This window comes from Carassius gibelio, chromosome B15 (genome assembly GCF_023724105.1).
Source record: "Carassius gibelio isolate Cgi1373 ecotype wild population from Czech Republic chromosome B15, carGib1.2-hapl.c, whole genome shotgun sequence".
Taxonomy (NCBI): Eukaryota; Metazoa; Chordata; class Actinopteri; order Cypriniformes; family Cyprinidae; genus Carassius; species Carassius gibelio.
The window spans coordinates 13,297,038-13,324,644 of record NC_068410.1 but is presented as its reverse complement, the minus strand read 5'-3'; the positions used below and the strand labels follow the sequence as shown (position 1 = coordinate 13,324,644).

At 38.9% G+C, this 27,607-nt stretch overlaps 3 protein-coding genes across 6 annotated transcripts in view; 1 reads left to right on the top strand and 2 right to left on the bottom strand.

Annotated features, from left to right (window-relative positions):
* The first annotated feature begins 3,754 nt into the window (after nt 1-3,754).
* rnf26 (ring finger protein 26) lies at nt 3,755-7,387 on the top strand. Of its 2 annotated transcripts, XM_052576579.1 has the most exons (2): nt 3,755-5,019; nt 5,110-7,387. In XM_052576579.1, the coding sequence occupies exons 1-2, from the start codon at nt 4,321-4,323 to the stop codon at nt 5,608-5,610; spliced, it is 1,200 nt and encodes a 399-aa protein (XP_052432539.1). In that variant the 5' UTR covers nt 3,755-4,320; the 3' UTR covers nt 5,611-7,387. The 2 variants fall into 2 exon arrangements, with proteins under 2 accessions (XP_052432539.1, XP_052432538.1); XM_052576578.1 differs by having other exon boundaries at nt 3,755-7,387.
* Nucleotides 7,388-11,529: 4,142 nt separating this feature from the next.
* Nucleotides 11,530-15,466, bottom strand: c1qtnf5 (C1q and TNF related 5). The gene is made up of 3 exons (XM_052575439.1): nt 15,299-15,466; nt 12,871-13,104; nt 11,530-12,423 (listed from the first exon to the last, which is right to left on the bottom strand). The coding sequence occupies exons 2-3, from the start codon at nt 13,094-13,096 to the stop codon at nt 11,903-11,905; spliced, it is 747 nt and encodes a 248-aa protein (XP_052431399.1). The 5' UTR covers nt 13,097-13,104; nt 15,299-15,466; the 3' UTR covers nt 11,530-11,902.
* A 1,382-nt stretch (nt 15,467-16,848) lies between these two features.
* Nucleotides 16,849-27,607, bottom strand: part of kmt2a (lysine (K)-specific methyltransferase 2A) — a 38,647-nt gene continuing 27,888 nt past the window's right edge. For all 3 annotated transcript variants that reach the window (XM_052576368.1, XM_052576369.1, XM_052576367.1), the window contains exons 26-35: nt 23,081-27,545; nt 22,928-22,996; nt 22,761-22,843; nt 22,498-22,665; nt 22,294-22,368; nt 22,021-22,195; nt 21,793-21,900; nt 21,630-21,713; nt 21,398-21,527; nt 16,849-21,300 (exon numbers count right to left, since the gene is read on the bottom strand). In XM_052576368.1, coding sequence (XP_052432328.1) covers nt 21,025-21,300; nt 21,398-21,527; nt 21,630-21,713; nt 21,793-21,900; nt 22,021-22,195; nt 22,294-22,368; nt 22,498-22,665; nt 22,761-22,843; nt 22,928-22,996; nt 23,081-27,545 — 5,633 coding nt within the window. In that variant the 3' untranslated portion in view covers nt 16,849-21,024. The remainder of the gene's footprint in view (nt 21,301-21,397; nt 21,528-21,629; nt 21,714-21,792; nt 21,901-22,020; nt 22,196-22,293; nt 22,369-22,497; nt 22,666-22,760; nt 22,844-22,927; nt 22,997-23,080; nt 27,546-27,607) is intronic.

Genomic DNA, 27,607 nt, shown 5'->3' with positions numbered 1-27,607 from the left:
AAAAAGCACTGAAGAATTCAAGTCCTGTTTGGCCTGTTAATCCTTTTTTTATCAGCAAAAAAAACACATAACACCTGCTATTTTGTTACCTTAAGTTGTAACTTATAATGGAAAATCAGTTGTGATTTTACTGATGATAACCCACCAGAATGATTAATATCTGTGAATCCCACATATCATTGTCTTGCTTTCTTGAGGTAATGGAAAGAACCATGCTTTTCCTTCAACGTCAGCAAGGAAGTAGGAAATAAGTCATTCTGGGGAATGTTTTTTTGGAGTTGTCTGCTTGAATGAGAGGAGCTATTGTCTGTTAAACACAAGGGTGGTGGCTGTGAATGTCAGAGGAGTGAAGGGGCTCAAGGGCAGGGAGCAGAAGACATTTAGGGTGCTATATGTGCACAAAAGAGTCTTCACAAAAACAGGGTTTGTTTCAAGGACACACTGACATCAGTAATCTTGATCATGGTGTAGACCGTGTCTCTGTGGTGATAGGAAGACATAAATAAGTTTGACCTGGTCTTTTGGGAATACATATATGTGTTTTATTTATATAAAACACATTTATTCATTCCATTGATTTATAAAAAAAAATTTAAAATATTTTTATTAATAAATTAATAAATAAAATGTTAGCCTTTGCAGCTTGAATATATATATATATATATATATATATATATATATCTCAGAATCTTCATACCACAACTATGCTTCATTTCCGTTGTTTAGGGTATGAATCTGATATAGAGAGATCACACCCTGGTAAAAATGATATCGCTGGGAAGACAAATTTTCACAGACCAAGACTCTAAGCCCAAGGGATTGTCCAATTGAACATATCAATATTTTCTCTACCCCGTTCAATCTCGATTCCTATGCTTCTTTTTAAGCTCGCTCAAGTGTTGAACTTGGCTGGAGCTGGTGGGTTGCTGTGGTATGTGAGGTCGTAGACTCGGTTGTGACCAGACAGCTTACCAGTGGTTTCTTCTGTTGAGAGTTTGTGTTTTCCCATAGAAGCTTGTGGATTACTGCACCATCAGTCTGTCTCTAACTGAGGGACTATTAATAGTTCTCCTCATATTGCTTTTGATAGACTTTTGAGTCAACACAGCACCAGCTGCAATTTAACCCTGTTATTTGGTTCAAAATCTGGGTACAATCATTATGTTTGGGGTCAGTTGACCATAACTGGGTTCAATAAAATGAATAAAAATCACATAGATGAAAAACATCTGTTGAAAGGTATAACGCTTTATTTTAATGGTACATTTTAGACATTATACTAATTCTAAGTTTACAACTACATGTTGACTTCCAGTCATTACAGTATCTTCAACAACAGACATTCTTCTTCCAAAAGTAACAAATACATTTCAAATTATACTAATTCTAATTTAACACCCTATTAATAATCTGCTGAGAGTTAGATGACATGTAGTTTCAATGAGAACACATTATTTTTTTTAAACTGTACTTAACTTTATAGAACGTTTTCCATAAACTGAATATGATCAACAGTATCATAACCATTTTTAAAACATTTGACATTTCAAACAGAAGTGCGAAAAGCACCTCTTCTGTGAGTTTTGCTGTATTTGCAGTGCTACTTATCAGTTCATTCAGGATCAGTTTGCTGGAAGCGGCTAAAGTTTTAATTTCCAGCTAAACAGTCCTGTATAAACTGATAAAGTATGTCTTCACTGATGTAGTGTATGTTTTTTCTGATAAATAAAATACATTAAAAAAATTATTTTTTGGTCTGTCCAGTTGTCTTTAATTATTAAACATGCAGATCAAATTGACCAACAAGCTTTATGATTGATATATAAATTAAAGTATTCCACAACACACTGCAACAATTTGTAGGCATGTTCATAAATTATTTTACAACATAATAGGCATAAGGTTGTATAACAAATCTAAGACAAGTCATTATTTAGTGAAGTTTAAGAAAAAGCTTAACTAAAGTTCCCTAAAAATTAGACTTACCAAATTAACTCAGTTGAAGTTCTTCCAGCTGATTGCTAACTAACAATAACATATGGTAGCATGCTAACAGATAAAACACTTTTCACTCTCAAGCCTATTAATTAGTCAACAAGTTAAGCTCCTCTGTTCTGCACAACAGTAGCCACCTCCAACATGACAGAACTACTTCTAAATCTTCAAGAAAACTGAACACAAAACACTAACAAATGTTTCCATTTAATTAAGAATATAGAGCAAATATATTAAACATTTACTCCCCCAATCCAGTACCAAGCAAAGCGAGATGGGAACTAGAAATCCACTGTTCAGTGTCACTTGATTTATGAATTAATCGATTATTTTGTGTGGGATAACAATCTACCCGTCAACATTTCAACAATATTTCCAGTTCAACAAAACGTGTGCTAAGAAAACCACATTAAACATATTTCCATGTTGTTGTTTGAATTCACCAGTTTTCGTCACACATGAGAGGAAATATGTGTTTTCTGAAGAAATGGGAGAGTGAAACAATAGAAAACCTTCAACAAAATCAAGTCACCAGTATTGTGTTTCCCTCGTGAGAGAAGATTTCCTTCAATGCTTAAGCAAGGAGCAGACTTGAGGACTGTCACTGATTTTAATGGTGTGGAAGTGAGTGGAAAATACAGATATGTTTTGCTTTATGGTCTAGAAGAAGGAAATCTGTCAAAGGAAATGTATTCTTCAGGGCTTTGTTACTTCCAAATGGGGGCCTTAGATCAGTATAGTTTGTTTATTTTCCCAAGAGGCTCTCAGCTGAGAATGTCTGTTTGGCCTCAGATGAAGGTTAAAGAGTATTCAACCTTCCGGCCCTGACAAATGCTCAGCAAAGCAGCAGTTGTGCGTCCCAACACATCACATTGTTTGTGTGTTTGCATGTGTCTATGTGTGCATGTGTTTCTGTGTAATGTTGCCTTATAAATATTAATTAATAGAGGCATTCATAAATGCAATACTAGCTCATTTCGGCTATTCTTTCTCTATTGACATTCTCTTTTGCTCTATAAACCATCAATCAGTTATATATTTTCTTCAAGCTTGACCTACAAAAATTTAAATAATCTTTTTCTTTTATTTGTCCAGCTCAAATGAGCAGACAAGAACATTAATTCTTTTGAAATGTAAAATAATCTTAGCAAGACTGGGGCTAGTTGTTACACAAATAAATATTTCTCATTGTTTGTTTGTTTTTGACAGTCGTTTTCTGAACATAATCCTTGGCTACAAAAGACTATTGAACATTTCTACCATTTTTGCTCAGGAATAACGATACAGTTTGAACACACATTCTCGTTTTACCCTTTTGTCATAGTGAATGAGGTAAGATGAATGTAACCGTTTCAACAGTGAAACAATTATTCATAATATAACAAGTTTAGTTGTTAAAAGAAACAACTTTGTGTTACTGGACTTTTGTGGGTCTGTGTTTTGTGAATCAAAACTCTAAAAACATTTCAAATGGAAACAAAGTGCATATTGTAGAACGTGCCCAATATTCTAAATACAAAAGCCAACAAATAAATAAATAACAGCACTGATTCAATCAAGCATGCCAAGCTGTTCGAAACTGTTCGAAAAAAAGTTTTATTTGTTTAAACTATCAATCACGAATCATTTAATTTTCCCCATCCTCTATTGATTTGTAACTACATTATTTGTAATATAATCAATGCATGCACAATAATACGACTAAAAGAAAATGGAAAGGGGCATTTCTGCGCACTTTGCGCAGCACGAGCGCCGGATTGATCCACTTCAAACACGTGCTGTAAAGCGGAAACAACAGACTGAAAACAGAACGAGAAGCTTTCGATTCTAGACATTAATAATCCAAACAAAGACCTGAGTATGTGGTCGTCTTGGAGCTTCACAAAATAACGCGGACGCTTGAACTACACCGTTTATAAGAATAAAACCGTAGTTGGGATACATCTTTACAAAACCAGACGACGTAAGCTGTTTCGATGTTCAAACGTAAACATCCGCCGAGCAGTTCACGTCCATGTGTCAGCAGCCTCTTCACTGTGCTACCCTTGTTTAGAATGAGTGTATCAGTCCAAAACAGAGGACATGCCATTCTCAGCTAATGGTCAGTTAAAATACAACTCGAGTTGATTTAGTTTTAATCACAAGTGATTTGCTAAGCCGTCAGCGTTAGCAAAGATGCTAATGTGTTAGCATGCGAGCTAACTTGGCTACGAGAGCTGTGTGTTTGTGTAACCACAGACTCGACTATGTCGTTTGACAGCACAAATAATATACAGTCCATCTCGGCAAACTAATGCTACAGTTTCACAAGCGGACATCCTTATTATGGGTCTAACATTACTGAACTTAGTTTTTAGTTCAATTGGGAAATGCATAGATGTCATTTGCCTCCTCCTGGATTTAAATTTTGTGATTGTCAGCTCAGTGATTCAGCTGTTGGTGGCAGTGATCTCCTTTATAAATAGTCTGCCCATGCTACTCACAAATTCAGTGTCGGAGTGCTGGAATCTCAGTCTGCTTTGCATCATCACCATGAGGGACGGAGTGACCGTTGTGACCCATAACATGTTCGGAGGCTGGATGCAGCTGCTGGGGGGGCTCCTGGAAAGCTTCAAGATGATCGGATACCTGTCTTCGCATCTACTGCTCCGCACCAAAGAGCTTCTCCATCGTGGACTGTTGTCGGGACACAGTTTGCTGCGCCAGGCCTGGGAAGGCTGTGGGATTGTGTTCAGCTTGCTGCTGTATTTCATCAACACGATCATCAACTTGCTGCTCATAGGCACGCAGAATTTATACTCGGTGGTGGTCAGCACGGTGGAAGCGGTGTCCTGCCCTTTGCAGAAAGCCCTTGAGCTGACTTTGACGGTGTTGACGTTTCTTTACAGCAGTCTTGTCGGCACCTCCATCCTGCTGTGGACGCCATGCAGACTGGCGATGGAGTTCCTGGGATCCGTGTGCCATGTATTTGTGAGCACTTTCCTGCTCAACTCTTACGGGCTGCTGCTCACGCTGATCATAATCGTGAGTGCCACTGTATATCTAAACCCCATGCTCCCACGACTTGTGTTTTTGCGTGTAATCAACTACATCAACACTGTTCCCATCCTACAGCGTCTCCAAAGGGCTCTACATCGTCTCTATTTGCTCGAGAGGAATGTGTGGTGGCAACTGGCCTGGAATCGCAGCCAGATAATGGTTCCTGCAAGGATGGAAATGGCTGAGAGGGACGTTAGACAGCCTGATCCCAACCCTGAGCCTCAAGTTGGCCTAGATGTGCCGGAAAATACACCTGAGGATGCCCACCAAGTGGACGAGTCTATAAACCCGCCACTTCCCAGTTCAAGCACTCACAAGTCACTCCGGAAGTTTCCTTCGCAGGACAGTTGCAAAGGCCCTCCGGCTGACAACCTGCTGACTCTTCTGCAGGAGCAGGAGGAGAGGAAGAAGTGCGTGATCTGTCAGGACAGCACCAAGACCGTCGTGCTCCTACCGTGCCGTCACTTGTGCTTGTGTAGAGACTGCACCAACATTTTGCTCAGCCAGCCTGTCGACCAACAGAACTGCCCCCTGTGCCGCCACATGATCCTTCAGACCATGGACGTGTATCTCTGAGGGAGGCATTTAGGGATGTGTTTCTGTCATCCTCAGGTTTTTTGAGCGCCACTGTTCTTCAAATGTGGGAAACCACTTGTTCCTTTATCATAGATGATCATTCCACTACTGTTGCTTGTATATAGATTTGAATCACAACCTTTTTCTAAATCGTGATCGCGAGGCTGCTGACTGTGCTTTCTTATGATTTTATATTCATTGTCACTTTTTTCATCCGCTTCTAGAAGCAACACTATTTTTTTCATACAGCAATATCACATGAATGTAAGCTTTGTATTAAAAACATTAAAACGGGATGTTACTTCTTAAGATCGAAGATTTATAATTGTCAAGTGTTTATTGGGAACATTTGTATGCTACAATACTAATGTTGGGCCTTTAAGTATGAATTGTTGTCTACTTGATTTGTTTCTTGCCTGACTTCATGGGAACTTTTGAAACCGCACAATAATCCACAAGTAATTAATGTCTTCAGTCCAGCAATAAGTGTCTTGTGAAGTGTAAGGCTGTATTTTTATAATATGCAGCTCCATCATTAAGAAATCTTTTAACTTCAAACCATTCCAAAATGTCCTTTATCCATAATATTACATTTTCCAGTGAAAAAGTCGTCATGTCTGAATCAGGAGAGAAATATGCACAGATTAAGCAACGTTTACAAGTGAAAACAATCCAAATATTTTCTAAACAAATATGTCGGTGGATTTTGATACAAGAGGACTACGTGGGATGGACTTTTTCATTGGAGAAAGTATTAATCTTGCTAGAAATGGTAGTTTAAACTTCAGATGTTTCTTACAAACATGCAGCTTTTCAGTGTTAATTGATGGATTGGATTCTTGTCGATTAGCTGTGGGTTATTGTGAGGTCTATAAGGAATATTTGTATACTACAATTAATGTTGGGCCTTAGTATGATTTGTTGTCTGCTTTTTTTTTTTGCCTGACTGTAAAAATGATGAAAGGTTTCATGGGAGCATTTACAACATCATATTGTTTTTTCATGATTTTTTTGTTTTGCATACATTGTAATCATTCCACTAAAGCCGTTTTGCACTCTTTTTAAATGCAAGTGTCACTACTATATTTTCCAAACCCGTTCTACAATCTGATGATGTTTTTGTCATTTATTATTGAACATCATTAAGGGTCTCTCACTGCTCAAGTGGTATTGATTAATGCATTTTGAGATCGAAATTTTGTGCTTGTGTTTTTGTTTTGAGAGACGGTAATTCAATTCAGTTGCCGGTAAAAACAGAGTTGCAGAAAGGCTTTTAGCTATGCTATTTTGGAAAACATTGTATGTATACATTAGAGAAACAAGGTAGTACTACAGGTTTTTCTGGTTTATATCAATTTTGTTTGGTCTTACATGACAATTCAAAACCCATTCAGAAAGGCACGATGCGCAAGACAATCAGGTGAATTTAATAGGAAAAAAATGCATTTGCAAGGTCCATGCAAGCTGTTGTCCTTCTTAAAATATAAAAATGACTCCCTTATCCTTTCTGTCACTCTCAATTCTGCACAAAGCAGGTGACAAGCACTAACCCATGGTCTATCATTGTAATTTTAAGGTTTTTAAACAAGCTGTGATTTCATTCCATATTAAGCCGCAAGCCTTTTGTATTCTTGTACCACAAATGTTTGTTTTCTATGAAGGTCTCCAGTGATGCTGTTTGTGGGTAGAGCAGATGTCTGTCTCTCCAGAGGCCTGGATAAAATCAAAACCACATTCACTGACTATACAAATGAACAATAAACAGTATTTGACTCTGCGGTCGTATTGTCTTTGTCTTCAGCACAACTTGTAGTAGTTTAGTCATTGAACTAAAATGCAATTCACAACAATGTCTCTGATTGTGATGAATGACTTATTCAACATCTAAGCTGAGATTTTAAGCTGTTGATCGTGAGCGTGGGACTTTATGAACCAGATAGTATAATGAAGGCCATTTCCTCCAGTTGTTCAATCATTGGAAGGGAGTTTCCTGAAGCCTGGTCCAGTGTTATCATGCTTTACAATCCATCTAGATTTCAAACCAGCTATATTACCGATCAAACTTAGGATTTTTAATGGTTTAGAAAAAAAAAGTTATCTTATGCTCACCAAGGCTGCTTTTATTTAATGAAAACATAGTAAAAGCAATAATATTGTGTATCACTTTGAATATATTTAAAAAATGTAGTACATGGAATTGTATTCCTGTGATGGCAAAGCTGAATTTTCAGGAGCCATTACTCCGGTCTTCAGTGTCACATGATGTTTCAGAATCATTATAAAATGTTGATTTGCTGCATGTTTAAATAAAAAGCAATTATTTTAAATTCTAATAATATTTCACAATATTACTATTTTTGCTGTATTTTTGATTAATTAAATGCAGCATTTATTAGCTTAAGAAACTTTTGAGTGTGTTGGTATATAGTTTAAACTCAAAGATTTTAAATGTGGTAGAGAAGTAGCTTTAAGTGGTTAATTTGATAAAAATGTGTGTGAAATGCATGCTTTTTCTGTAAGTATAGAAAGAGGCACATTCAGCACTGGACAGCTCCACATTCCAACATTTTTAGCAAATGGAAATCAGAATCTCATATTGTTCCCATAGTACTTACATTCGGATGTGTCTTTCATATCTGCTATCTTTAACTGCATACTTGAGAACAATGCTTTATAAATAACCTAAAGCTTAGGAAGTGAGGCAACATGATGAATTTAATTCAATCATTTTAGTAAATTGTCCTATTTTTTAAAAAGAAATAGTTCATTTTGTTCCTTTCAATAAAATTAAGCATTGACTGTTCACTGCAATTCAGTCTTTAGAGTAAGATATTTTAAATGTCTTTTTAAAAACACAATCTTGTTAATTTAGATTATAGAGTATGGGATTAAAATTTCTAAGCATGTGGGAATTTTTTAAAACATGTTTCTCATTTGTTTATTGATTGATTTGAGTCTGGCTACAAGTTGACCTTTGCTCCCTTATTTGTAAAGGTCTGCACTCTGACTAACCCTCAAACAAATTTCCATGTAAGAGGAACATCAGCTCTTCAATTATTCACGACAAGTAGATAAACATGAAGAAAATATGACAAATTCTTCTCTATGACATCATTCTCTTAAAAGGTTAGTGTACCCAAAAATACAAGTTCTGTAAAGTTTGCTCAGTTTAGTGTTTTATTAATATTATTGATGTTTTAATGCCTTTATGACCTTATTGTATCTTCTGCCTTTTGGTTAGTTTCAATGGAAGGACAGAAATAAATGTTTTGTTACAAATATTAACCTAAATCTTACGAGTCTGAAACGACATGACGGTGTGTAATTGATGACAGAATTTTCATTTTTGTGTAACTTTACGATGAATCTCACAATTAGACTGTTCATCTTGAAATTCAATACTGTTGTAGCCTTTAGAAAGAGCAAAAGCGTGATACTGTACCCTCAACATTTCTATAAACTTACTGAAAAACAAGCACTTGGGACCCTGATACTCATGCCATGGATATAGTCCTCTAAGTATAGCAAAGCTAGAATAGACTCCGCTCAGTTCAGAGAGGTCATCCAATTCACAGTGTGTCTGGCCCCAGGCCCACTGAACCAATATGAGTTTATTTTACAAATAGGAAGTCCAGTCTCGGGGTCAATAGGAACGTTCCTGTCTCTGAGAATGAGAACGGGGAAAACACCAGTTCCTCACACCCACACAAGACGTCCACTGCACAGGGGACTTCCATTACGCCTTCCATTATACACAAAATTCCACAAAGATTTGGCAATTACTAAGTAAATGGAGAGTAACTAAAAAGAGGCTAATTTTGTGGAAGCAGTACATGTACATTCTTATTATAGTAATGACAATAACTGGGTAATAACTAAGTTATAATCCTAAACCTAACAATAACCTAGTTTATTTTACCCAGTTCTTTCTTAGGGAAGTGTTTTTGAACTAGGCCATGCATATGGTTTCTGTATGCAATTATCGTTCATTAGCGTGGTTGTGATGGAGAAAGAACGCCCTCTGCTGTTATTAAACCAAATATATGAACAAAAATATGAATTGGGAACTTAATCTGTAACACACGGGCAGTCCTCGTGGATAATGAAAGGACGCCCTCTGCTGATATTAATAAAAATGTAAACACAATATGTTTAGTAACAAAAGCATTAGCGCTAAATGATAACACGTTCGGTATCTGTGGTGTTATTTAATATAAAAAAAACAACAACAACCAAATAACTAAAAAGAATTTACTTTATCTTGAGTTTAGGTTTTGTAAAGTTTTAGGACATGTACTATATAGTAGATTGTGTACATGGCATGGTATATAAATGTATATACATATAGCCTATATTTGCATATATATGCAAAAGATATATCATTTAATTGTTAGTCATTATTCATTTGTGCGATTTAGATGAGTACTGACTTAAGTATTCAGTGCCACTCAGTTACTAATATCACATACATAATTTATTCCACTTTGCATTATCATGGCAGAAAAAAAAACATAAAAAATTATCCTTAAAACACATTTTTGCAAATAAATCTGGTGTGCAATTCAGATTGCTTTTAGAATCTGGACCTTTAGACACTGTTTTGATGTTTTATATGCCTGTTAAATCGGCTCTATCAAAGCCTTCCATTAAGACCAATAAATAGTGTTGAGAACAGTAATGATGAAAGTATTTGGGAGTTCTGGACTCTGATTCAAACGCCCTTCTGAGCTCGTTTTTATCTGGTTGAAGAGCTCTGCTAACAGCTGTGAAGGGGGAAGGCCATGACCTCATGGAAATGAACTGCACAAAGGGAGGATACAAATGTACCTCTCATTATTCTCAGTGTTACTGCGAAAACATTCCGTGGACGTCTCTGCCAGAAGCCTGGGGAAAATTGGAACTGCTCGTCTTAAAACAAAAACATGCAGAAAAGGTGGCGAAAGGGAAGAGAGAATGAGAGAAAGAAAGACAAGGGTCTGTTTCGTTTAAACAAAGTACAGGCTTTGTCTGTAAAATAAGGTTTGTTAACTGCCTGGCTCAGCACACAGAGGCCAAACACAAATCATGGATACTGGCTTTCTATAAACATACAGTTTGTATTTTAAAGCTTAGTCATATTAGCGAAACTGGCAAAGAAGCTCTATTGTCAATACCAAAGTAATTACCACTTACTCAGACGTCAATTCTGAAATAAACATCTTCCTGTTGGTCAACAAAGTGAATCCATGTGACCATAATGAATGTGTGTGGAAAATTTTTGCCCTCACGCAGATTTCCAGTATATAAAGCATCTACACTTTTATGATGCTTCTGCATCCATTTTGAAGCTTGAAAGTCCTAAAGTCCACATTCATTGCAATTGTAATGGAACTGTACATTCTTCAGAAATATCCATTTGTGTTCCATAGAGCGAACAACAGTAAAACACAATTCATACCAATATATAGTTTAAAAAAAAAAACAAATCTATATTTTACAAGATAGCAGAGTTCATACCACAACTATGCCTATAACGGCGATAAAAAAAAAAAAAAATTCCTGGGCTGATGATTGATACCAACACTGACAGCCAATCAGAATCCACAAAAATTTAAAGAGCTCGAGCATTTTTGCAGATGACACAACTGCAGCACGTGTTAAAAATAAATTAACACAATGTGTTTCTGCATTGGTGTGATGCTAATATAGTTAACTAAAATGATCATTCTTGGTGTGACCAGCCTTCATTCAGGTTCGGAACAAGATGAGAGTGAATAAATAATTACAGCATTTCCTGTTAAAGCTTAAGTATTGCTATAAATGCACCATGATGAAACCTGAACCGCAGCTCACAGTTTCCCGGCAGTAGAAATGGCTTTTCCTTGTAACATTTACTGACGAATTAGGTAATTATGAGAGTCATTTTTTACTGAAGTCATATTCCAGAGACGTGTTGGAAAGTATTTATTGTGCTTTTTCACAAAATATACACGGCCATCAGAATAAACATTTTCTGTAAAAACAGCAGAAGGTTTTCTTTTTTTAGTATTTTCATTTTTTTATTTCATATTTCCAAAGTAGTAGTGACATTAATGACTTTCAATCTTGAATTACTTGCATGGAAATACTCCTGTAATTATACTCTGTATGACTACATGTGCTTATATCATCTGTGCAATACTGATCATAACTGATTCTAATGAAATTATTGCAAATGAAGGCCAATCAAAGGCCTTTGTCTTACCCATGAAAGTGTTTTACTAATTCATAAAACCTGCATGAGACGGACAGAAAGTTATTTGCAGTGTCTAATCTATGCAAAAACAGCAGAGTTTTTCCAGTCCGAGTACACTAGGAAACCAGTGAAAGTGCTGTCTGTCTTCGAACTGGAGTAAAAGCCGGTGTACTCGCCCAGGGCCATCTGCACCCACACCTGATCTCCTGGAATCAGGTGCACTAGTGTTCCTCCAGACAGCGAGGCTGGTTTGGACCAGTTCCCAAAGATCTGAAAGTAGGACGCCACAGTGTGTCCGTTCTTTATAAGGTCAAACTGCAAGCTGGAGCGGTACACTGTGGCATGAACAGCGAAGTAGTAGACGCCCGGCACTCTGCAGGTGAATCGTCCCGTCTCGGGATTGTAATCCCCCTGCTCATTCAGAATGATTTTGTCAAAACGCACTGCATCTCCTACCGCCAATGGGTTTGTGCGGGATTCAGACAGTTTGGCGCTAAAAGCTGATTTGGGGGCCACCGCACACTCGCCCGGGGTTCCTCTCTCTCCCTTTTCTCCTGGATCTCCTCTGTCTCCCATAAGGCCCCTCTCCCCCGGATGACCTGTGATAAGCATCATGGGATTTTCATGTTTTATTATTGACATTCATTAGATACTGCAAGGGATGACACTTTTTTTGTAGGCCAAAACCTGGGAATGAGCACTTTAGCACTTCCACTTCCATCATTCTGAAGTCAATGTGTTTTTGGTTGAATGACTGAAATGAGGTCTGTGGTTAACACAAGCTCGTGATTGTGGGTAGCTTAATCGTGGTGATGTTAAAGTTATGCAGTGGTCTAGTTTCTTTGCAGCCTACATTTAGCAATGGGATTTAGGCTTTAAAATTCAAGTTGTGTTCATTTGTGAATATCATAATCAGTAATAAAGGGAAGTAATAAGGGAACCAGAGTGATAGTAATTTCCTTAAAAAATCCTTGCTATCATCCCTGCAGCACTCTATATGAGAGGAGAAGGTGAGGAAAACATCAGTGAGGATGTTATTTTTGTACCTGGTTCTCCTCTGTCTCCTCTTTCCCCTTTCTCTCCGGCTTGAGCGTCACGACCATCTCGTCCATCCCTGCCAGGCTGACCGGGGCTGCCATGCAACCCAGGGGATCCTGGGATGCCTGGGCTTCCTGTGCACAAACTGGGGATCTTGTTGTCTTCGAGTGAGTTAGAACAATGCACTGCAATAACAAGCAGCAAGGAAAGAGGCCGTGTCTGCAGAGATCTCATTGCTCAGTCTGTGGAGAAAAGAAAAAAATTGAAAGCAAAAGTTATAAACTTGTATCTTGTTTCAAGCCGATTTCAGCATTAGGGAGACTGAAAATAGATGTATATGGTATGAAGTCTGAACATAATGTGAAAAGCAGTAAAGCACAACTCTGAGAGTTGCATGATCTCACTTCCCAGTCAATAGGGTGAGTATGCCAAGGGAAATTTGACAGTACATCATAATTACTAAAGCACAAGCTCTGCGGTGTAAGTGTAAATTCAGATGAAGAAGACTTAGAAATATTGCTTAAGAATTCATGTCTGATAGCCTTTAAATGTGAAGCCTTTAAAAAGCCTTTAAAAGATGAAGCAGCACCATAAAAGTACCAAAATTCTGACTTGGAATACATATTTCAATTATTAAGTCATGGATCTCTGTTATAGTGATTTTGTTTATTTTAGAGTCTGACAACCTTAGTCCTGGCCAGAATATTCTTATATAAGAAAGTTTGAAATGCATAAGGCAGGGTAAATGATGGTGGTTTATTTTTTGGGTGAACTATTCCCATTTTGTCAGCTAATATGAAGTAGATTCTTCATTTATTGCAAATAGTCTTGTGCAACCAATAAATTCCATCAACATAATTGTTAAATAATCAACACAAGAATTGCTTATAACAGTAAGAACTTAAAGTTATTCACACTGCAGAGCATGCAGGGAGCTCCAACACTAAACAAATCAGCAATATTTTCCAATATAAAAAGAGAGACACCATTAGGGGAAATATTGCTGTAATAATATGCAGTCTCTGTAGATTTATATAGTAATTCACATTTCCTACAAAAGCTCAGTAAACTGGAAATCATCTGCAGTGTGAGGGGTTGAAAACCTAATTTTTATAGTTAGTTGGTGAATAACGATAATGCTAATTACTATAATACATTTTACTGTCAACCATCTGTCATAGATGAGGTGCTGAAGGCAGTCAATAATCAGGCCTCAAACACACACAGTCTGTGCAACATGGACTTGTACATTCTCGTAATTCTGCCTGGAACGAAGCATTTCCAAGATTTTATGCCTTGCCGTAAATCAGCAGGTTCTGTTCAAGTCTGCCATCTGTCAAACAGCTGTTTCTTATAAGTTGAAGAGAAACTGCTGATGATTTACCTTGAGAAATGCAACCAGATCAACAAAGCATTCTTAAAAAGTGTAGCAGAATCAGTTAAAGCACTGGTATCTTTAGTTCAATAGAAACATCTGTTCAAGGACATCTGGACAGTTATCTCTCAGGACCTTGTTTATGTAGTTTGGTTCTCGATGCTTAGAGCAGCTCAAACTGTGAGCCATGTTAGGACATAAGAGGAATGACTGCCAAAGAGTGCAGAACTGTAACAGAATACCCTCATTCCAGTTTCCAAACAAAGCACATTACTCACTAGTATGCTTCACGCTGTTTATTACTGAAGCATTGCGTTATTGTGTACAGGACTGCCATAATATTATTGCAACAAAATATTAACATTGGGGTTCATTCTCTTAATATAACAGCATAATTTATACTATAATAAAAATTAAACTTTAGGTTGAAATATGGGAAGGATCAGCTTTCCCCTTCTGTGCTTATTTTTGAAATTTCAGTGCATTATAAATGGGTCTGCACTACCATTATTCATAAATTAGTTCACTCTCAGAAAATAAAGGGGACAGAAGCTGTCACTGGGGCAGCAACCTTTTAAAAGGAATATATTTTATACCTTATTGACCCTTAAATGGTGCATACTGGTAAATTAAAAGTAGACATTGGTACACAAATGGTATTAGGTATTGTAAGAAAAGTGAATTTCTTAAGTTTTTGAATATTTGCCTTTAGAAATGTGATTTGCAGGAAACACTCGAAGTAAATGAGCGAACTGAGATTCGGAGTGAGCAGTAATAATAAACAATCCTGACAAAAACAAAAGTTACGTAAGAGCTTTGATAATCTTTCCATTTAGAGAGACACTGATGTTTTTTTCCATAGTAAAGAAAATTACTTGTAGTCAAAGTGAAATAATATAGTTATCTGCAGTAAAATGTCTAAATGGTAAACGGTCTACACAAACAATTTAAGAATGTTCCTATACAAACAAATCAAAATAACTGACACTATTAGTGAAAGCAGTCAGACCCCTCATGACTAAACTAATTTTAGCTATGGGGGGAAAAAAGATTAAACTCACCATTTATGTTTTTTGAATCTTCACTGGATTGACAGGATTGAGCAGGCGAAAAAGAAACGAGCAGTGAAACTCTTTTCTTTGCCGTCCAAGGCGTCTGGGAAAAAGTGAGCACTCCTAGTCTTCAGAGGAAATGGGAAGCTATTGGAAGCCAATTAGAAATCAGGAGGCTGGGAGATGGGGAGGGAGAAAGAGGGATCATCCAAGGGACGGAGACGAAATGTTTGTAGCTTGTCCAACTTTATAAGCATAAACAGTATCTGATACAGTAGAGCCCTAGAGAAGGGGTCTTGGGCGCCAGTGAACAGTCTGGCGAGACCCGTGTGTATTTAATTAGAGTGGGGTTTACAAAGGAATGATGCCAGTTCATTGTGGCCGGCGAATTTGTGAGAAATAAACCGTTTGGGGATTACAGCCCTGTGGTCAAGTTAGAGATTGAGCTATTCTTGCTTTAACAATACAAAGCATACTTTCTAAACATTGTCAATGATCATGTGATATGACCACTTTCTATAAACAAATCTTCTGGATTTATTGTCGCCACATCAAGAGAAAAAATAAATCCTGATTGCATTTGGAAAATGATGTGGTTATTTCGGAGTTTAAAGGAACAGTGAAAATCTGCAGGCAGAATGAAAGATGGTTGGATGTGTTGATGTGGGTGGCACTTCAGACACATGGTTCTAGTTACTTTGGTAACTTTATTTAGATGACAAAGCAAAGCTGCCCCATTAGGGATATGCAGGCCTTCTAGAACACTTATTCAGCTTTTTAAATCTAATGGCTCATAAACTACTTCAGGGAAACTGCCAGTGGCTCCTTGTTGTCTGTAGGGTTTCATGAGACCAGGTACTTCACATTATGAACAGCTGGCTGAAACTAGACACCCTTTTCTTGATCTATTGGTGTGAATGGTTTCAGTAAAAACTTACGGTGTTCTTAGTAATGTTAGATTAATTTCTTTCTTGCATCATGACTACTTTTTAATCATTCCATCCATTAAAACGAAGCATGGCCTTTGTTTTTTTGATGCTGTACAGTTAAAAAAAAATCCTTTGCATGTAAAACCAAGATATGTTTTAAATTATGACAGGATGACCAAATTTTTTACACTTCCAGTTTATAGCAGACTGAAATAAGGAATAAACTGTTGAAAATAAACTCTTTCAATGCGATCCTTCAGATGTTAAATGCAGAGTTGTAGGTGCTACACGTAGACAGAAATAGCACATTACTTTTCATGTTGTTGTTGTTTTTTCTTTATCTGTTGTAGTTCCTTCGTGTTGGTTAACATGATTGGTTGGGTCAAGTTTCTGAACAACATTATTCAACACAAAAACAATGTTTTTTTAGCTCCTATAGTTTTTTTAACACTGAAAATTTCCATTGCACAAAAAGTTCTTAGTTGAAAAAGGTTCATCAGGATTTTTAGGTTTTTTGGGGGTCCCAAATTGCTGCAAAATTCCCATTTTTTTTTTTTACCAGTCCAGTCCAGTCCAGAACCAGGAAAATACTTAATTAATACTAGGGAGGTAAAAAGACAAGATATCAAGTTTGAGTAAACAAGACATGTTTATTATTTAAACTATCACTTAAATAAAAAAAGTGCATAGAAAATAAACATGATTAGAAATTTTCCTTTTTACAGTTGTTATGTACAATTATTTTCCTCATTATACATTCATCCTTAAGTAGTTTGTGGTTGAATATTTTAGATTAAGATTTAGATTTTCCTTCATTTTTCTGTAAAATGGTAAAACACTGATGGGGCAACTTGGAGGAAAAAACAAGAAATAAAAACCTTAAAACTGTCTGTATTAACATCAACATGATCTCTTCAAGCTACAGGGGAAAGGAAGTGTTGGTAAGACAAAGGATCTTTGAGGAACCAAGAGAAAGGAGTTCAAATCTCTCCCTCTCAAGACCTTTCTGACTCCTAAAGTAATTCCGATGGTCCACAACTCATTTCTGTACAAAGTGAACCATGTTAAAATTCCAAAAACAGGGAGCGCAGTCACCTGCTCTCAGGAGTTTTACCTCAGTGTACATCTAGAGATGTTTGCAGAAATAAATAAATAGAATGGTAACCATTACTCATTACAGAACATCACATAAGAAAAAGTACAACTTAAGATCCAATAGGAGAGAGAGGTATAGGTGGACATAGCTGGGTTTAGGCAAGGACATTTTGTCCTGATGTCCACAAACTGTTAAAAATGTACAGAGTAAAATAAAGCCAATTACAACATCAAATGCAAACAAATTATCAATGCTCAAAAAGTTTACAACCACATTTTACATGAACTCGTTTCATAATATAAATACCGCTCCTTTCCGAAAAAAATAAAATAAAATGAAAGTTAAAACAAAGACAAAAAAACTGCAATGCTCCATTGAGGGAACATACACAGGCACAGGAAAACTGGTACTTGATCTTGATATTAAAATGATGCACATTAGTTACTCTAAAGTTTATCTGTAACACAAAACCATTATAGATTATACACTGAACATTGCAATTAACCATTATGAAGCTGCTGTTTGCTACTGTTACTAAGTTTGTCTGTCCATTCCGTATATTGTGTAGATATTGAAGTACAAGTTACTATTCATACACGTTTAGTTTAAATATATCCATGTATATTTTGTATACATATTTACTGATGATTATAATTACAGGAGAAGGTGTGGTACCACTTGCGTGGTGTGGAAGAGTAAAGTCCAGGAAAACCACAGACCATGTCTGCTTCTGAAACACTGACCGAGCGCTGTTATACCAGTTTATGGAGCATCTGACGTTGTATTGATGTCTGTGCAGGAGTCTATTACAAAGCCCTTAGTATTAGTAACTGCATTACAAAAAAAATATATTAATAAAATAAAAATCTTATTATTTCGTTAGACTGAGCAATAGTTTCTGTAGAACCCTGCTGTATAATCCTCCTATTTTATGCAATAAAAAGCTGTCCCGTATCTTCCCAGCCTTTCATGTTGAAAAAAAAAAAAAAAAAAGAATCAAAATTAAAACAAAACAAAATTTGACAATACATTCAACAACGGCCTAGCTGCAGAGTTCAGCACGTCCTGTTCCACAGGGGTGCCGGGGCGAGAGGAAAGTTCCGAGACCCCCACAAGAATCCCTGAAAAAGATGGCTAAACCACAAATTCTGATCAGTATAAACAGGTATACGAATATGAGGCAGCAGCCAACAAATGTTCAATGTGAGGAAACGTACAGAACTCTGATCTTCAGTGCCATAGTCAAAAGTGAAATGCTGGGATTGGAAAAGTCAAAATTATTGCAGCCAGGTACAGTGAAGGCTGGAGGGGGTCTGCAGTGGCCAAGGAAAAAAAACTGTTTTAGAGTTAAACTTACGAGGCAATTAGACACAGAGGAACTGGCCTTGAAAGCGGCTCACTAAGGAAGCCACGGTCGCACAAAGCAGCTTCGTCTAGAGGTATGTACAGATCCCAAGCCATTCTTGTGCTACAGCATCCCTTTAAAAACCATCATAACTTAACAGAAGACATAAAACGAGTCTCAAATTTTAAGTGGAATCTGTTTGTGCCCTAGTTAAAACAGCTTTGAATGTTTCTCCATAGTCTGGAGCTCCTCAGCTGACTGTCCGAACAAGTTCTAAACACCCAAAAAACTACATTTACAGAGAAGGCACCAAACTTCTGATCTGAAAGACGGAAGAACCATGGAAGAGCAATCCACAGAACATCCACAAAAGTAAACAAAAGCCACATCTGTCTTAGCCTTATTCAAATAGGGGTTAAACTAAACTCGAGCTCTGAAAACGGCCCAGATGGGAAAAGGTGTGGGGAGTGTGGACGTCTACAAGAAAGCGAAGAGATGACACGAGCAAATAATGTGCATTGACTGAATGGCTGGCTGGAGCGTCCATGCAGTGCCAAGGCAACATGTGTTGAAGACTGGGAAGAAGACTGATCTTCAGTGCACAAGAACATGAGGAAACAAGAGCCCTCCGCCCTCTCCTCCTCTATATATATAGTGCTTTACAAGTAGTTTTACACGGGATAGCCTCTGTGGCGATTCCTTGCATTACACCAATCTCTAAGAAAATATTTTGATATAACAAAATATATGGAATAGACTTTGGGACTTGTCAGTTGCTAGAATGCTAGAGAAGGATTTCATGCATCTTTCCTCCAATGCAAAGAGGGACTTTTAAGGGAAGATGGGCTGTTCTTGCATGTGATTTTAAGGCTGGTGAAAAAAAAAAAAAAAAAAAAAAAAAAGAGGAGAGTCACTTGAAATCGATCTGCACTTAGAAAAAGCTCACTTAACCTACACACCAATTTGAAATGTCAATGCTTGACCTGGCTTGGCAATGAGAGCCACTGGTGGACCGTACTCTGTGGGAACAGTAACTGCTTCAATCTTTGGAATAGAAAGAAACATTTGGGCTAAAAAACAAAACAAAATCTTGAGAGAGTGCTATAAAAACAAACCATTAGTGTTCTATATTGATTCTTTCCTACAAAAATGTTGATAAAATAAATACAATGTATTATAAAAAATATAAATACCATTGTTAAGTGCTATTCACCAATGAGTGCTTTTTTTAGCCATTTGTATAGAAAAATATACATATTTACATTATTCAACGAATGATATTTCTGTCAGTGACATGAAACAACAAAAATACTTCTTAAACTGCCTTAAAAACGTAATCTTATAATTTTTTACACAAATACGGGCCTAGAGAGTAAGTTAAAAAAAAAACTCCCTAATGGTGAGACACAATAGCTGGTAACTGGTAATAACAACTAGACTCACTAAAATCCTATGAGATTTTGTTACAACATGCAAATTATACTTCTTTGCAATACAATACAATTAAGCTACTTGCTCTCTCTGAATTACTATAAAAACAGATAGTAAATAAAAGCACTTTATTCGTCCCCCAGATCTCAGAAATGGTCCATTAGTCAGTCCACCAGGATCTCAACCTGCCAGCCGCACATCCCATAAGCACTTCATTGCCTACTCTTCATAACACATTTCTTCCTACCATTGACAAGAAAAGAACATTTACCATTTTTCTTCAAAACTATTCCTGGGACCACTGCTCCCCCTAGTGTTTCCCCTCATCATCTCTCCTATGAGATATTTACAGTGTCTTCCATACAGAGAATCAGGCCCAGCTTTAGCAAGGACGACCACGGATGCTCTGAAGGCTTCGATGTACATTCAAAAAGTAAGATATGTCTAAACAGGTAAGGCTAAAAAAAAAAAGATTATGTACCGTCAATCTAAAACATTAAATCTTTCCCTTCCAAAATTGCACTTTGGTGTAGAATGGAACAATGTGGCAATTTTTCAATAATTTGTCACACTCAGTAAATAAGGGCAGGCCAGACTCGACTTATTACAAATGTAAAACTTTTTTAAAAAGTTACTTAAATTTTTTTTTTAACAAAAACTAAACGGTAAAATAAAAGATCTGATACAAAAGTTAAGAATGAGGGGCACTAATCTCTTAAATTGGGCATTAATAAAGGGGACACAAGGGCAATCTTCTCCATTGCGACTCCGCTCCGCCAACTTAAGAGGCACAATACCATTAACCTTCTGATAACCTGAGCCTGCTTCAGTGAAAAAAACAAACAAACAAACAAAAAACATTTAAAATGTCTCTTCCCTGGCAAGAAAACCTCTTGATAGCATTCACAGACAGCATTAGCTTGTGAGTTTGCTTTCAATTGAGGAACTTGCGACACTTCTTTGCCCCGCAGTTGCAAGGCAGCTTATTGCCTGGTTCTTCGATGGGGAACTTGTAATCGTACGTGAGCTCCTCGCCTTTATAGATTCTACGTGTGGCGAAAATGACAATGTGCTTCTGACCATCAACACTGACCACGCGGGAGTAGCAGTTGGGCTCACATGAGTGGTTAATGAATCGAGCTGCATTGCCATGCATGGTGGCGTCCACAACCTCATAGTCATCGATACGGAACATGTAGCACCCAATGCCCTAAGTAAAAACAAAAAAAGACAAATCCATGAGGAACATCAGCGTTGTTGGTGTTTTAAAATTAATTGCACTGATAGAGTAAGCATTAGATTTCTACCTTGCTGTCATAGTATTTCTCCCGCTTGTCAGTGAGGACAGAACGAATGACATTGCCAGAATACTCGATCACCATCTCTCCAGCGTCAATGTTTTTCCTGCAGAACAGACCTCTGCCATGTACGGCTGATCTGCAAGCAATATACGGGAAGCAAATGATGGTATGCAACAAAAATGCACGCTTTTCATTCCTCAATCAAACCATTTTTGGTTTAAATAGAAAGCTTTTATACCTGTAGACACCCACGGCTTCCCTGGATGCTTTCTTTAGGTGCCTAAACCTCATAGGCAGTGGTAAGTCCATGCTGGTGGACCGTCTATGGAAAAAACAGGTGTTGTGATGTTTTAATCAACAAATGTAAAGGAGGCCAGAACAGGACAAGTAAGGTTACTCACCGAGCAGACTTCTGCAGCATCTCCTCATCTTCTTCTTCCTGGGGGTTATAGACAGGAGGCTGACGGTGTTTGGAGGCCAGGAAATTAAACATGTCCAAAACTGATCGCCTAAAAATGTAATCAAGCCGAAAAAAGTCAATTAGAGTGTTCAGAAACATAACTTTAAATTCGCCATTGTAGTAGGGTTTAAGATTTTCAGTATTGCCAAAATGAACATCAACCACACACCTGTGGTACACCTCAGCACGGGCAGATCCATGAGGGTTGACAGGAGGATCTTTTGACTCCTCAGGTTTGTGGAAGCGGAATCTGTAGTTTCTGCAATTCCTGGCTCCATATAGCTGCTCAAGTAGAAACACTACAGCATCGTGAACCACACCGAGCATCTTCAACCCATTTACTCCTGAAAGAGAGAGAGAATGTGAAATACAAGATGTGCTTGTTAAATTCAGAAAACAAATATGTGCAAGGATTAAAATAACTGCTCTAATATGTCTATACCATCAAATGAAAGTGCCTTGAGTCTAGCATTGGACCGGGCTTCTTGCACTTTATCTGTCAGGGACTTCCAGGCCTCTGGAAAGAAACAGGAAACAGGTCATTAATTTCACAGAAGACTGACTGTAATTACCAAACAAAACACAACATCACACTCCTTACTGAGTCTATAACTGCATTACACTTTATTATCTAGATCTCACTTACCCTCAATACTTTCACAGCGAATCTGAAATCCATCGTCACTGCAGATTTCAAATATGAGCCCTTTCTTGGGCTTGTAGTCCAGAGAGGAGTCTCTGCCACTGTCCCTTTGATCAGGTGTTTCCACTGAAAATGCATTAGATCCTTTCCCATCACCCTTACTAGGCAGTCCTGTAATAAAAAAAAAAAATGAGGCAAAAAAAAATGCACCATTAGGGCTGCTACATTGAATTTAGATGGACAGTCAAGCCTAACATTTTACCCACCTGCAGTCTTTGGCTTCTCATCACGAGTGTCCGTGGTTTTACGTTTGAGAGGTGAAGAATCAGCTGTCTTAGTTGCAGAGTCACTGTGAAGAGGAAAAAACATTTTTGATAGGTCAGATGCAACCAAGTAAACTGAAAAGTTGTGATTGATCTTTATTATGCTTTACTTTGTTTTTGAACCCATTTCATTTGACTGCCCTGTATCCATTGGCTCAGGCGATGAAAGTTCCCGGTCCCTGCAATAGACATAATTTTTAGCATGTTTAAACATTTTTATTCCAAAATTAAGCAATATGCCTTATAAAATGTCAGGCTCTTACCCTGGTAAGTATGATAGCTGAATTGCAGATGTGTCAACAGTTGGTGTATCTGAGTGGAGTCCTTTGAGTTTCTTTCCACTGCTCTTATCTGGGCTTGGCCGAGGTCTTTTGGCCTTTTGCTTTCCCTTCCAAATGGCTGTGGATGCTGCTCCAGCAGGTAACTTTGAGGACTGTTGCTGATGTGGTGGTCGAGAAATGGGAGAAGTTCGTGAACTCTGAGTGAGGACACCAACAACATGACTTTTGTTCAGATCTTGAGCGATGGGATTAGGGGCAAGAGCCAGTTGACCAGCTGAATTGACATTTGGGTCAAGGGTTTTATCTGACAGGACTCGACTGACTGGGTGCTGGAGATGAATGCAACCCTCTTTCTCCACCTGCTGGTTGATAGACATGCTTATGCTTTGGTTTGGGGGAAACACACAGATGCTACTGGCAATGGATGTCTGGGCAGTATTAGCAAGATGAGACATCATGGGGGTTCTTGAATGAAGAACCATCTGTTGTTCTGGAAGGCCCAGGTTGTGAGAGTTGGCTTTGATAAGAAGGTTACTTATAGATCCTGTGATCTCAGTTGAATTAATGAGACCTGGGGTGCTCAACGATACAGAGCTCGCACCCAAAAAGTTTCCAGGTGCCGTGGGAGGCACAGACACCACATTCAAAACTGACTGACTGGTGTTGAGCCCTGACACAGTGCATGGAAGCAGGTGAGTTGAAGAATCATGTCCCAGCATGCCAGGCTGAGCTGTGGTTGAAATGGGCATGGGCTGTGGAAGGAGAGTAGGCTCCAAGTACATCACCCCTTGCTTTGGCCGTTTTATAATGTTAGGTATCTTTCGATGAGGTGTTGCAGTTATAGTGCCCAGTTCCATCAGGCCTGTCTGAGGAGGGATTCCAGCAGCAATTTGTGAAGGTGACAAGTTTATAAGGGCCATATTGGGACCAACATCAGGAGCAAGTTTGTGTTGGGTCTTTGGACGAGCCTGTTTTTTGCTTTTATTGCTCTGAAGACGAGAAATTAGGCGTTTCTTGCCATGTCCAGAGGGGAGCATAGTTGGAGCTGGGGTAATAGATGAAGGACTAGATACCATTGCAACACTAGAGGCATGATCATGCCTATTTCCTGCCTGTGTCACACAAATCTGGGGATCGTGGGAGGTGACTCCTATGAGAAGGCCTGACGTGGTGCTAGGAATCACTGGCTGGAAACCTGTCTGAGTGGTGCCTGTGAATGCATGGATTTGTGGGTGATGAGAAACAGGCACTAAACCTTTGCTGCCAGCAGGAAAAATGGACTGAGAGGTAGAGATGCTGCCACTGAGGCCTGTCAAGACAGAGGCACTAGTGTTCATGACACCTGTTGCACTAACAGATGGTGCAATCTGGATCTTTTGGGTTACACCATTGGAAAGTGTTTGCAATACATAGAGTGGCTGCAGATGCTGATTGAGGACTATCAGTTTCTCTGGGCCAGGCTTCAATTGAGAGGCGGTAGCTTGAACAGCAGAGCTTGCAATCGGAGATGGACCTGTGCTAACAGTGGCAGCAGGGATGAACTTTTGACTCTGGAGAGGTAACGTGGGTGAACTGGGAAGACCTGGTGTGCTACTATTCCTTGTCAGATCTTGGTTCCCTGTCTCACCCACAGGTGCTACTCCAGGACTCGTGATATGGTCACCATCAATGCGTGGAGGAATGAAGTGTTCTGGAGTCATGTGACCTTCTGAAACCTGGGAATCTGCACATGTGTCTTGTGGGCTTTTGCTGGATACTTTGGACCCTGTTCTTGGTTTCTTCACGCTTTTCTCAATTCCTGATTCCTCTGTGGCCAGAGCCAACATGGTGCGGTCAGAGGTTTCGGAGATCAGCGAGCTGTGATTTTGATTATTTACAGTGGGACTACGAGTTGTCAACACAGAGAGGTCAGAGGGCAGCTCAAGGGGTAGACCATATGACTCTTCAACAGCAATGGAAGTGTTCACTCCACTCTCAACAGGTTCAGCACTGGCCAGTGGCTGAGTGAAATCTTCAAAAAGCATGTCCTTTCTTTGGTTAACATCCACCCCGTAATTCTCATCTAAAGAGAATGGTTCGGTAGAAGGAGCTTCAGTCTGCTGTCCCAAAGCCTGCATTGAAGGGGTATTGAGTACAAATTCCATAATATCAGAGGGTAGGATGTTACCACAGTCATCACTGTTGTTGTTATCGGAGTCAGATTTGAGGAGATCTGTGGTGAGTGAAAGTTGAGTTTCAAGGGGATCTTGGCCTTGTGTTTTCACACTCCCTAATGGAAGACAGTTATCCTTTTGATTTTTACGACTGTCACGACTGTTCGCACTTGGGGTATTTTCTGTCTCCTTCCCTGAGTCGATGCTCATTTTCTCTGTCCTGCTTTCTCTACCTTTTCTTTTTGATGAACTTTTGTGTGTTGACGAAGTAGTAGCAGTGGTTGTGCTGCTGGTGCTTATACTAACATCACTCTCAGAACCATCATCCACACCATCCAGCTGGCCAATCTGTTGCAGCTCCAAATTCCTGGTTGCTGTTGACACCTCATCACTATCATCTTCTTGCTCCTTTGCCTGGTCCCTCAAGAACCTGTGGATCTGCGACCCTCTTCCCAAACACTGATCAATACCCGCAATAGGTGGAAGACCAGAGTTTGGGTTTATTATAGTGCGTGTAAAGTTGTAATAATATGCATCCTTATTTGAACCAATTCCTCCTTCTTCATCCTCTCCACTGTCTGCAGAAGAAGATGTGCTCATATCATCTGCCCCATCAACTTGTCCTTCAGCTGAACGCTTGCTGCTCCCAGTGCGCTTTTTCATGGAGATTTCACCAGTTCTGTAGAACGGTATGTCTTCCTCACCGTATGATCGCACACCATAGAATGGGGTTAGCCCAAAGAACATGTTTGATCTAGCACGGGCACTCCGCCTTGGGTATCTGCGCTTTGCTGAACCTGCCGAACCATCACTATCCTCCTCATGGTGCTTATCAACACTGCCTTCATCCTCTAAATTATGGTCCTCCCCAACATCTGCACATTGCTGGTCCATAAGGTGCTCCTCAGAATCATCTGGGTGAGTGTGGCTGTCTGATTCGGAGCTTTCAGAGCTTGCAGATGGGGAGAAAACCATAGCTCGAGAGGACCTCCTTTGGGGGCCCTGGCCGCTAGGGGTGACAGAACTGTATGTGTTTGTGTTAGGGGGAATGCTGACAGCTTTGGTTCCATTAGGATCCATTTTCTGAGATATTAAAGGCAGCCTCTCATTGTGTTTCTTCACCACTGGAGTAACTTCCTTACTTGATTTAGAGTGTACCTGTGGTGCCCTTATACCTCTTTCAGACCCTGCTTTCGGCTGAATAGCATCAATGGCTGAACTATGCTTTTTCTCTAAGCTACATTTCTCTTTGGATTTTAATGGCTTCTCCATTTCTTTCTGATCAAATATATTTACTTCCACTGTGCTAGACCCCGTGTTGCTGCTGAGTGCTGTGGCTTTATTGCTACTGTTGTGAGGAGGTGGACCCTGACCTTGTGTTTTGATATTACTGCTTTTAGAGTTGCTGTTAAGAACTGGGTTTTGGTTTTTAGCAGTCTCTTTTCTTTCTTTTGAAACATCCCTGCTCACATTCATTTTGACTTTGGAGTGTTTTTCTTTGGTGCTAGAGGTTCCATGACTAGCAGTGACAGGAACACTTGCCTGGAAGCCACGCTTTATGTCCTCCTCTCCCACCTTGGCACCAGATGACCAGAGTGGCTTCACTGCTGCTGAACCAGATGCAAAGTAGTGAGATTTCCTACTTTTGCTGTAAACCGCTTGTGGAGACCCAGTCTTTCCTGTGTCTTTTGATATAGCCACTGATGTCACATTTCCTTCCTTGACTGGATTAGCTTTGTCCTTAGGAAGCGTGGCAAGTGGATGACTGGAAATAAAAGTGGCCCTGGCTGGTAGGTCAGTATCTTTTGTGGCCTGTTTCCCTTTCTCGGTTTTTAAACTGCCACTTCCTCTCTGATGCCCTGTTAATACCGCAGTTCCAAGAGGTGGTGACACCTGACTTATGCTAACTGGTTGTGATGACTTCAAACTCTCCCCATCTGCCTGCTTTTTGGTTGCTTCTTTTCTTTCAGTGAAACCAAAACTGAGTCGATGCTGTGCCCCAGCGTTCAATGAATTTGCCTCTCGATTGTGAGATCTCTCTCCAGATGGTGCCCTTCCTTTGTCTGTGTCCCTAGTTAAAGTCTCCTTTGTGGTTAAGGACAGGGATGGGGCAGATGAATTGCCTGTCTGAATAGATACTTTGCCTCCCTGTTGAGGGGAGGAAACCTTTTGCTTAGGTTGTTGAGCAGAGATGGAGGAAGTGCTGTGTCGACGAGATCCAATGCTTCGTAGAGTGGAGCTCAGCAGAGGGTCACCCACAGTCACAATTTCATGGGCTGAACTACTGAAACCATCTAATGGGGAAAAAACACATTGAATAATATTAACAAAGCTTACAAATATAAGCAATATAAAA

What these genes read in the sequence shown, in the direction of transcription:
- rnf26 (XM_052576578.1), top strand. Translation starts at nt 4,321, where the DNA reads ATGGGTCTAACATTACTGAACTTAGTTTTTAGTTCAATTGGGAAATGC.
- c1qtnf5 (XM_052575439.1), bottom strand. Translation starts at nt 13,096, where the DNA reads ATGAGATCTCTGCAGACACGGCCTCTTTCCTTGCTGCTTGTTATTGCA. An exon ending in AGGAGACAGAGGAGAACCAG is followed by an intron (nt 12,424 to 12,870) that starts GTACAAAAATAA and finishes TGCTTATCACAG; the next exon opens with GTCATCCGGGGGAGAGGGGC.